General features: G+C 33.4%; 1 protein-coding gene and 1 non-coding gene across 4 annotated transcripts; one reads left to right on the plus strand and one right to left on the minus strand.

Moving 5' to 3' along the window:
* Nucleotides 1-3: 3 nt before the first annotated feature.
* On the minus strand, nucleotides 4-10,808 carry LOC125072272 (repetitive organellar protein-like). Of its 3 annotated transcripts, none has more exons than XM_047682829.1 (17): nucleotides 10,537-10,808; nucleotides 10,150-10,241; nucleotides 9,736-9,889; nucleotides 9,103-9,228; nucleotides 8,057-8,241; nucleotides 7,588-7,674; nucleotides 7,257-7,379; nucleotides 6,925-7,044; nucleotides 6,241-6,708; nucleotides 5,649-5,786; nucleotides 5,095-5,147; nucleotides 4,365-4,472; nucleotides 3,281-3,336; nucleotides 2,768-2,855; nucleotides 2,310-2,411; nucleotides 1,845-2,035; nucleotides 4-1,306 (listed from the first exon to the last, which is right to left on the minus strand). In XM_047682829.1, exons 1-17 carry the CDS (start codon nucleotides 10,718-10,720, stop codon nucleotides 24-26), a joined length of 3,558 nt encoding a protein of 1,185 aa, XP_047538785.1. In that variant the 5' UTR covers nucleotides 10,721-10,808; the 3' UTR covers nucleotides 4-23. The 3 variants fall into 3 exon arrangements, with proteins under 3 accessions (XP_047538785.1, XP_047538784.1, XP_047538786.1); XM_047682828.1 differs by having other exon boundaries at nucleotides 5,095-5,189; XM_047682830.1 differs by lacking the exon at nucleotides 7,588-7,674 and having other exon boundaries at nucleotides 5,095-5,189.
* A 322-nt stretch (nucleotides 10,809-11,130) lies between these two features.
* On the plus strand, nucleotides 11,131-11,203 carry Trnar-ucu. Its single transcript has one exon. It is a non-coding gene; the product is annotated as a tRNA-Arg (tRNA).
* Nucleotides 11,204-11,494: the final 291 nt, after the last annotated feature.

Raw genomic sequence — 11,494 nt, forward strand, 5'->3', positions numbered from 1 at the left:
TTGAGTGTTTAATTTTTAATTTATTAGTCCCAAAAACTATCGTCTTCGGATGTTTTCGGAAGGGATATAGGGGAGTTTTTGCCGTAGTCGGACTGACTGTTGTAGTTATCGACGTCAGCTGAAAAGTCATCGGGATAATCTGGACTGCCTCTTTCAATATCACCAATGAAATCTATCTTATTTAAATCTAACGGCATATCAGTACTAGACATTAGATTAACATCAGTGTGATATATGGAATTTAGCGCATCATTGTCTCTCAATTTTGTAATTTCCGGAGATAAATTATTCGTTTTATCCTCAACTTCTCTGATATCGCTTTTAGGACTTACCAATATAGTCATTTGGGTTGAAATTTGTTCTTTGTCAATTTCAGGCAGGCCTAATTCTTTGCTGTCAACTGAACTTTGGACAACGACTAATAAGTCTTGGTCAGATTCTGTAACCTTAATATTGGTTGAAGCGCATACGTTTTCAACTTCAACCATGAGCAGATTTTTTATTTCTTTCTTTATTTCTTCGTGTTCTATTTCTTTGTTAGTTTTTTGCTCAATTATCTCGATTGCTTTGACAAAATTTTCCTTTTCTACTTCTACGTTAGATTTATGCTCATTCATTTCAATTACAACTTCGTCGTGTGTTTTATTTTTTTCACCTGCCTCAGGTTTTTGGTTATCAATTTTAAGAGGTAGTTTAGTTTCGTTAACTTTAAATGTTTCGTGTTCAAAATCTTCTATATTATCAGTATATAATTCTTGCAAGTTTTGTTTATTATCAAAATTGTCTTCTAATATTTTAATTTGCTTTTCATTGATATTTTTTGGAATATCTATTTCATTTCCAAAAGGTAAATTAGCTTTATGAGTATCGACATTTTCATCGCTATTTTCGGGTTGTATATTTGAATCAGTCTGTGTATCACTTGTTACCTTTTTGACATTTGGAGTAATTGCTTGTTCACTTGTATCCATTTCGGTATTCAAATGATTATAATTATTTAACTTATTTATCTTAGGCTTTTGAGATTGATATAATTTTCTAAATTCCATCAAAGGAGTTTCTAAGTAATTGATGTTGTTACTTTCGTTCTCATTTTTGTGTAAATAATATTCAGGAATCGGTTTAATTTTTTCAATGACAGAATATACGTTTTGTATGTGCGATTTTTTGTCATTTGTTCTTTGATATTCCTTGAAATATTTATCAAAATCTTTTTTTATTGCTTCTGGGGAACCTTTGTAGACAAACTTGTCACTAATATTAGAATTTGCATCTAGTTTTTCTAGAGAATTTGTTTTCTTTGTACCTGAAATGAAATGATTCTCAATCAATGTTTAAAAATAAAGTAAATATCGGTTTATTGTAAGGTAAAATAATGTCTACAGAATTAATGGAGTATATTGATGCTGAGTGAATCGCGATTTTTGTTTCGGACCGATTACAGTACTAACGCGCCCCTTTGCTATAAAGGTTTGCTTTGCATTTCAAACGATTAATACAAAACGAAAACCATATGTTAACGGCTTAGTACAGCTTATTTTCAATACTACTTCCCGCGATACTGCACCAGTTTTTTCGTTTCCAGAATCATTTTAATTGTCAACCTCACAGCGAGCAAATAATTTAGTAAAGTTTTTATTTTTACAAATTTGAAGCACTATATCTAAAAAGGCAGCGACATATGACTTTAATTTAATGAACTAAATCGATTCGTAGTGATATGAACATGAATCGATATCGATATCAATCGTGCTCAAATCATATATAGAAATGTTCCCCAGCTCTCTAACAAAAAACCATGATGTCCGTAATCTCCATTTTAAGAGACGATACTGAATATTTACCTATTTTTTTCACATCATCAAGAATTGAGTTAGTTCTCTCCTTACTCAACTCTGTCTGTCTTATCCTGTAATCTAGATAAGATTTCTCCACAGCTTCCGCTTCTATTTCTAATTTTCGTAAACGAAGTTTTGCTTCTCGAATTGTAGCGTCGGAACTTTTATCGCTGACCGCTGACGAGAGAACGGTTTTACTGTAAAATAATTAAACATTTGTTTAGAACATATAAAAGCACTACATATGTTTAAATCATTTATTTTCTCCATATATAATATAAAATTATTGTAATCGTCCCACTGTTGGGTTTTCTCTTGGAGGGAAGTTTCTCCTATCGAGTTTCTCCTTCACTGATGAGCGCAAAATGAACTTTAAACACAAATTAAGAACATAAGAACATTATTACGGTAAAATGCCAGATAATATAAAACTTACAAATATTAATTAATTATACAAAAAGCATTACTTACTCTCGTAATGTCTGTTTCGCTTCCTTTGTAACTGACTTAGAGCTCTTCTCCTGTATTTTACTGTTGACAGGACTGGCCACCTTGAATAATGAAGTTTTCTCACTGAAATAATAAACAAACAGATAGATAAAGAAATGCTCACACCCCCAATTGAATCATTAAAATATAATGAATTCCCTATTTACACGTTAATAAGGTATGCAGAAGATCTTACTAGGTTTAGATCTGTACTAATATTATAAATAGGTAATTTTTTTTCTTCATAAGTAGGGGGTAATCTCCGGAACTAATAATTTTATTCTTTGGTAGAAAACTATATTATTCATGAGTGTTATAGGTTATAAAGAAAATTTATTTCATACAATTTATTAATAATAAGTTCATAAAGAACAAGTGATAAATAAAATAATATAATGTATGGATGATAAAAGTAATAATGATTTAAAACGAGTACTTACCAAACATCGTGTTGTGACTTTTCTTCTGTCTGTCCTTTACTTGAAACTTCGGTATTTTCTGTAATAATCGTACTCGTATTGGGTTGAACTGTCAAAATATAAACAGTTATCATGTTTCTATAAAGTACGTAAACACGCAAAGAAAATACAGGTCAAAAATTTCTCTGTATGTCAAACGTCTTTTATCTCTTATTTACATTTGGTAGCTACTGATGACCCGTTTACATTCATTTAAAACAGGTAGGTTGTTTTACAAATGGACCATCCGGTGGTGAGTGGACACCGTCATTATGGTTAAAATTTCTTCCATCACTAATGCGCACGACAAGCTTGAGAACTAAGATGTTATGTAACTTTGCTGTCTGTTATACTGGCTCACTCACCTTTCAGTCGGAACACGGTCCACGACAACACGACACTAAGGATTGCTGTTGGTGGACGGCAAAAAAAAATGCGTCCACAACTACACAAGCACTCCACAATTAAATCGTAAGATAATAAAAGTATACTGACCGTGTATGTCGGCGACCGGCTGCCGGCTCAGGCTCCGCCACTGGTTCAGGACGCGTCTGTTTCAGACACACGTGTCAGGGATATCTCTAACCAGTATAAGTGTCCTAATTTTCTTTCAGTATGTCAGCGAAGTTTTTAACGGAATTTTGGCAGTAAAATTAAAGTAAATATTAGTAGTTAAATTGAATAGTGTTGTATTATAAATAAATATGAATGAAGAACTGTTTATAGCGGAATATGAAAGTCTGAGGTTTGTTTACCTAGAATAAGTAGTATTCCATTAGGATTGGGTATATTGTATTTGACTGCATTGTCGGTCTAGTGGTCAGATACAAGACCCTAGTCAGGCCGATAAAATTATTGAGTTTTTCGAAAAAAAATTCAGTAACCCGAAGTTTGGAAGTGTATACACTCCCGTGCCTCAGAAAGCACGTAACGCGCTAGCGCTAAAGTTCAGTTCGACCGGAAAGTGAAACGTGCGTGCTAACGCTCGTTAATCCTGTGCCTGAACTCTTTCCGGTCGTGTCGGATTACGAGAGTGAGGGAGTCGAGACTGCCCCGTGTTTGCGCACACGCTTGTGCTCTATGATATGTTCGATATAGTTGGCTGGCCTCTCTTGAGATTTGCCGCCGAGGCTGAATTCGGTCGTCCTGACCGAATTATCATATCGTAGTCATCATTTTTATTTCTAAGTACCTCAGAAGACTATGTATGAGAAGGGTCTGTGCCGAAAATATATATGAAACTAAACAATAATTATTATGATAACAATTTCCTAAAGAGATTTCGATAGTTATTTTATTAAGTAAATTTTTTTTAAGATATATGTTGGTGGACGCACAAATGGGCCACCTGATTGTAAGTGGTGACCATCGCCCATAGATAATGGCGTTGTAAGAAATATCCTTTCAAACCGGAACACAACAATACTGAGTACTGATTGGCGGTAGAATATCTAATGAGTGGGTGGTAATCTACCCAGACGGGCTTGCATAAAGCCCTACCACCAAGAAGTCGATTATAATTTACACTATTTTAGAGAATATTGTACCCATCGGTAAACATTTATGGAAGGAGTTATACCTGTTATCATCGCGTTGCCGGTTCCCCACGACTCCTATAAACGGTACGGTATCGCCCGGGACAAGAACTCGGGACTGAACGCCGAGCTCGTCTGGAACTCGATCCACTCTGTTGACAGAAAATGAACCGATTCACATTTTTTTATCTTCACTGATAAATTCGTTTATTCTGACTTACTATCAACGCACTGTCGAAACTACTAAGAGGAGAGATTGTAAATTTCAACTTTAAGTGGAGGAAATTGGAGAGGTAACTCTATACAAGGTTTTATATTACATGAACGGATGAGTAAACGATCCACGTCTAGTAGTTACCAGAACATTTATTTAATATTCCTTATACCAATGGGCCAACAAGCTCGGGAACTAAGATTTTATGTCCTTTGTGCCTCTGCCTTCAAACCGAAATACGCCAATAATATGAATTCTGTTTGACCATTTAATTTAGTAGGTTACGTGGTACTTACCCAGACGGGCCGGCACAAAGCCCTAATACCAGTGCATACGGTGCGTACTAGTACTACAACTAGTACGTTCTCGTACTATAAGTACCAAAAAAAAATTATGGTCCTCGGTGCATGAAAAGAGCCAAGATGCCAAGAACACGTGAATATCAACCAGAGGGTTTCGATCGATCGATCCAGGAATGAGATACTGAGCAGCCTTACTCCGTGTCCACAATGGACCTCGTGGGGTGACGTCACAAACGCAAAGACGGGCAAAGCGGTCACCTGAGCGGCGCGCGCGGGCGCTCGCGGGCCAGCCTCCCGATGAGCTGCGCCTGCTGCGGGACGACTTCCTTTTTTATTCTGTTCTGTTCTGAACTCTATTCCGACCGGAGCGGGGACAGAGCCAAACAAACAACATTTGACAGCACATTGCGACACTGGTCGAGAGCTCGATTTATCTATGATATTCACTATGGGTTTGCGAAAAAGATGCCTTTTGAACGTCGACGAAACTGTAACCGGAATTTTGGAAGAAAATTAGAGTGGATGTAATATTGGTATTTAAGTATTACAGTGTTGCATTATAAATGAAGATATATTAATCGTAAACTCTTGGTAGTGCACAACATAGCAAATCGCATGAAATACGTAAATCTAAGGTTTGTTTATCTTTATTCCTACTTCGATTGGAATAGGCTATATGTATATCAAACTCGCATAGGAGCAGCGTAATAAAATTAGCTTCAAACTTTCAAGAGGTAGAGTATGAGCCCAGCAGTGGACTTTTACGGGCTGTGATTTAAGACTACATCAGGTAAAAGAAATCGATATGATACCTGTCTGGAAAATATTTTCAGTCTCTCGTTTTCGTCTCTGAGCTGCTGTATGGTTACATTGTCTATCTCCGACCTGATGTCCGTGCTCATGGAACTGCGCTGACGATTTACTTCTCCACAAGGATCCTCGATGTTCGACTGCAAGGACGGAAAGTTATTATTTATTACGAGTTACAGTACATATTTCGAGGAATATATTAATCTATGTTAATATTATAAATTGGAAAGTAACTCTGGCTGTCTGTTGTCCTTTCACGGCAAAACCACTGACCTCAATTTGATTACATTTTGTATGAAGCAAGCTAGAACCTTAAGGAAGGACATGTGCAACTTTTAAGGGACATTCTGTGCCGCCTATCCGCACCGATGAAGATCAAGCCTGGGACCAACCCAGACTTGACCTTCATCGGCGCGGCCTTGATTCCCTTGCCCCTTGCGTGCTGGGTTATGAGCCTGAATTTTCCATAAATACTAATTAAGTTATATATACTTATATAAAATATATACTTAATATATATATAAAGAAATTCCGTGACTTGGGTACAATATCCAACTAATAGGATTTTAATTCTTATAATCCCTAATCACTCACCTGGTTAAAGTTAACGTTCTTTCGCTTCTTCAAATCATTCACAACCTGGTTGACCTTGAGCCTTTCATCATCACTTATACACCCACCCGCATTCTCGTTGTTCATCATACTCTTCGCCCCATCACCGAAATCCGTCACCGTCCCCCTCTCGACCAAACAAGTCGATAATTTATTTGCTTCTATGTATTTTCTCAGCGTGACGACTTCATCCCTTAATAAATTATAATTCGATATTATGTCTTCATTTTCTTTGCTATTTCTTTCTTTTAATATATTAATATTGTTGTATATTTGCTTAAGATTATCCAACTCCATTCTTTCTCTGTTTATATCTTCTCTTTCTCTTTTTACTGTTTCTAAATGAGATTGTAATATGGCCAGCTCGTCTGATATTTGATGTCGCATTTCTTCGCCTTTCTTTACGAGGGTTTTCTCTGCCTCTTGCATTTGAATCTTTAATTTTTCTTCCTAAAACCCAGAAGATATTTATATCTTAACTTAACAGCTTCTTACCAAAGACTGGAGTTAAAATAAATATTATCAGCGTGAAATCAAGACAAATAAGAAACACATTTATAATGCCACATGATACTTACGAAACGAAAATATATTTATTTAAAGGCAACATAAAAATATCATAATAAAAAAAGCCACTGAACCCCCAAACAATAAGGTGACCCGTACCTCCTGGGCGAGGTGCTTCTGCGCGAGCGCAAGTCTCCTCGCCAGTTCGCACAGGAAGCGCTGTCTGCGCTGTGCGTTGTGCGTCAGCTCCGAGCGACGCGCACAGAACGACTGCTCCAACTGGGGGCATTTGGACAACTTTTGCGATTAAAATCATGTTTTAATAAGTAGTCGCTCTGCCCGTATGGATACATTTATAAAATTTTAACTAGCCATGGACAACATTTTATCATTTAAATAATGAAAGATTAATAACAAGCAATATCATATTTTGTCCTTCGAGCCGGATTTATTGAATTGAATCGTATTAATTTATTTAATGTTAATCTCACCTCTTCTCGGTACTTCTGCAACTGTAACGCGTGATTTGCTATCGAACGTTTTATTTTCTTCTCTTTTTCATCTCTGATCATATCCATTTCCGCGTCGTAAACGGTCTTTAACTGCTGGAACATCTGCAATATAATTTATTTTTATTAAATATGATATTTATTATTCAAAACAATCAATAATTTCAAAAATAACTACAATAACCAGAAAGGTGAGTAAATTATAAATTTGAAAATTAGGTTACATTTTTTTTTTTTTTTAATAATATAAATATAATAATATAATATTAATTAAACAACTTGTTAATCATAATTTTATGGATGAGATGTGCACCTCATCGATCATAGACTTCTCGAGAATACCGATATTTTGCATAAATGTCGGAACATTCAGATTATTCACTTCCATACTTTTTGAATTCTGAAATTATAATAGAATATTTTCTATACTATACTCGGAAATTTAAAGCGGATGAAACTATGAGGTAACTCTATTGATTTGAAAATAAAATGTGATAGTTTTATGTATATTAGATAATTAGTTTTTTTTTAATATGACAAACTTCCAAGCTCCGTTTTACCCCTTTAGGGGTGGAGTTTAGTAAACTCCGGGTCTACAAGGTACCTGCTAAATTTTAAGTTTGTAGATGTTATAGTTTCTGAGATATTGTGATTAATCAGTGAGTGGTCTTCCGCTTATATATATATATATATAATATATATATATATAAATAAATACCACTTTTACAATCAGAACAATATATAGATAATTAGGTAGTGTATATAAATATTATTCCAATTACCTCATCGACTTTGATTTTCTTCCTTTTATATTTCTCTCGCAATCTCGAAACTCTGCTCTGACACGATTTACAAAATGTGAAATGTTCGCATTTATTACTTCCACCAGTGTGTGGATTGTTTGCTATATTTTCAAGCGAGTCATCACTCTTAGCACTACATGACTGGCTCTCCTCTGATGAATTCACTGCATATATAAATTAAGTTTTTAATAATACAATAAATTGATATAGCCTATGGAAGTTACCTCAGAGGTCAGCATCGACCATAGACATTGGAAATGTAAAAAATATTAATCGTTCAACGCTAAAGAGACGCCAATGTTCGTAACTAATTACAGCTGTCCTAGATAAGTACCACCCATACACCTTTCATGGGCGATTCTACTGCAAAAAAATAAATCTGACTAGCAGCCATAATACAGTGTACCAAGTAGGTCGGATAGCGACATACCAATTAAACAGGTGGCACATTTCGATATCTCCAATCCTATAATATTTTTAAAAAAAAAGCAAGCTCTACATTAACATTCTATTCTGTTAGATAATAAGTTGGTACAATCTGACAGCCAACTGTAGCACTGAGCACCGCGCTCATTGGTCAAATCAAATAGCGCGCGCTTTCTGTTGCACACTTCCGTCCCATTTCACGAAATCAATCCCACAGATTACAAAAAAGCAAAAGGGAAGATATTTCACATAAAAAAGGAACAAAAGAATAAACATACAAACAACTTAGATTTTATATAGTCAGATTTAAGTTAGGATATGTTAGTAAAAGAGCTAAATTCATGACATATTCTCAGTTCAGTTTTTAGTAAAAATACTACCAACCAAAAGTATGGGTTTAACTATGAATATGGCAGAAGTTACTTTTAACATATAACAATGTAAGCTAATAGAACATAAATTAAGTTAAAAACAGTAAGAAACTTTATCATGCATTGATTGTTTCACTATAAATTTGAATTCAGAAGTATACACTATAAAAAATGGTCAGCAGTATTTGAAGAATGACTCTGCTAGTTAGATAATATAATATACTCAACCTTTTGGATGCTTAGGTTTTTGGTACATTGGTATACATTTGAGTATACACCACAAAAGTGAAGAGTCTGCTTGGTTCTTGTAAACTTCAACAATTTTAGATGCATGCTCTGAGTCACATTTTATACCTGTAATACATATATTTACTACTATTTTTAAAATGCTGAACTCAACAAAATATCCTTTCATGAGCCCTTATGGGTCAAAATTAATTAAAAAACCATAATATATTGTTTAACCCTAGCCAGCAATATCTCATATAAATTCAATTTACAAATTTATAAAAGTTTTCTTTACTACTAACCTACCAGAGGTTAGGTAATTATTTGGCAGCCAGTAAACTTTTCTGGACCCCTGACAATGTGATTACAATGTTTTTTTAATGCATGTTGAGAAGTTAAGATGTGATAGTAAAACAAATGAATAAACACTCACACTTATACATTTATAGCTTTACTAATTATTATATTGAATAGATAAGCATAATATTGTTAAAATTACAATGAAGTATGTTTCCATTGCAACTAACCACCTAAAAAACCTAACAAGTATAACATGACATCTTCGTTAATATTAATTACAATTTAACATACAAATTTATGACACATGCAAGTGAATTTATGAGCAAGATATACCTAAGTAATTTAGAATACTCCAAATGTCATTTTCTCCGAACCTCAGTCCTGATAAAGCAGAATCCGTTGATTTTAAAAGAGCATTGGCAAATTTAAAAACCATATTCGATAATGGTATTTCTGATGTGAATACTGAAAGAGTATACTTAAATTCCTGGAAACAAAATAAAATAATCTAACATAATACATAATCAAAGAATATAAGATTTCATTATATTTATTTAATCTTAACTAAAAAAGTAAAAAAATAAAGAATGTAGTAAGTTTGTGTCTTTGAAGCTATATTGTTTAAAAAAAATATAGTCAAAATGAATGTCTTATTAGTCATACCTAAGTATCAAGACAAAACAATGACTATTAAATAAAAAAAAAAAAAAACATTATTACTGCATAGATAACATGAAATTAACTTACCAATCTAAGTAAATATTCAGCAATGAGAATATTCATAGCTTGAAATGTAAGTTCTAAGCGCTGGGTGAAATTCTTCTGGCATAATGACTCACCTGATTTTTAAAGAATAAAATTTATTATTAAGTTAATCAGGTAGCTGTACAAGTATTCTATCTGTTTTGACTATTAGATTGGATATTGAAATACAAAATAATTTAAAAAGTAAAATAAAGATGTCAGGTTTTCGTTAAAACACCAAATTAAACATAAATGACAATTGCCGCAAGATATATTTGTCTTTTAAAAATATTTGTTAAAAATAATTAATTTCAATTCTTCAAATTGTATCAAAAGAAATAAAGATCACATGCAAAAATAATTTGTCATTTCGATAAATCAAATATATACCTTTTTCGGCCTTTTGTAAAACATTAACGATATGCCCTCGCAAATAAGCTCTTAGATCATTCAAAACACCGTTGTTTTCAAATAGATTGTGAATAAACTTTTGAAACTCGTCAGCAGACTCAGAATCTCTTAATTCGGTAATTTCAACCGGTATATTTGTTTCATCTATTAGTGCATTCTCCATTTTTACCAAAATACATGGGTTCTTTAACGTAATTATCAAAATGGTAACAAGACAGATATTTTTTCAATTTAAAAATCTACACTTTTAATTTCAAACTTCCCAAACAAATTTTATTTGACATTTAATTGTTGACATATCCGGTTACTACAGTGACCGCAGTATTGTTAGAAGATAATATAAATAATTGATTCAAAAATAAAACACATACTTAAACTGAATTCAAAATGAAGTAAAATATTGTTAAACAATAATTTTATTTGTATTTGAATATTTAAAAAATCTCAGCTGTAAATAAATATGTCCTTGGCTGGCATGGCACTTCAATAAATCTATAAATAGTATCCATGCTAATCGTAAAATTTGTGTGGCTATTTATATAATAAACATCAATTTCGAATGATACTTCAACAGTCCCTGTGGCGCAGAGGATAGCGCGTTGGACTTCTAATCCAAAGGTCGTGGGTTCGATCCCCACCAGGGATGGACGAAAGTTCTTTTTTTATTTTCCTGAATAAATATTTTTTTAGTAAGTAATAAGTTCGAGGACTGTTATTGAGATTGGAAATAAAGATTATATAACTAAGTCTTTATAATTTTGAGATTCAAAGGAGATATGCTGTTATGATTTGTACAATATTTTTTTAATAGATAATAAAGTATTTTATACATTAAAGATAGTCAAAATAATTTCTTGTTTTCAACTTCGCAGTGTTTATAAATAAGGCTTAAGTTCTCGATACTACTACTAATATTCAAACTGTATAAAAATCGTAT

This window comes from Vanessa atalanta, chromosome 21, assembly GCF_905147765.1.
Source record: "Vanessa atalanta chromosome 21, ilVanAtal1.2, whole genome shotgun sequence".
Lineage (NCBI taxonomy): Eukaryota > Metazoa > Arthropoda > Insecta > Lepidoptera > Nymphalidae > Vanessa > Vanessa atalanta.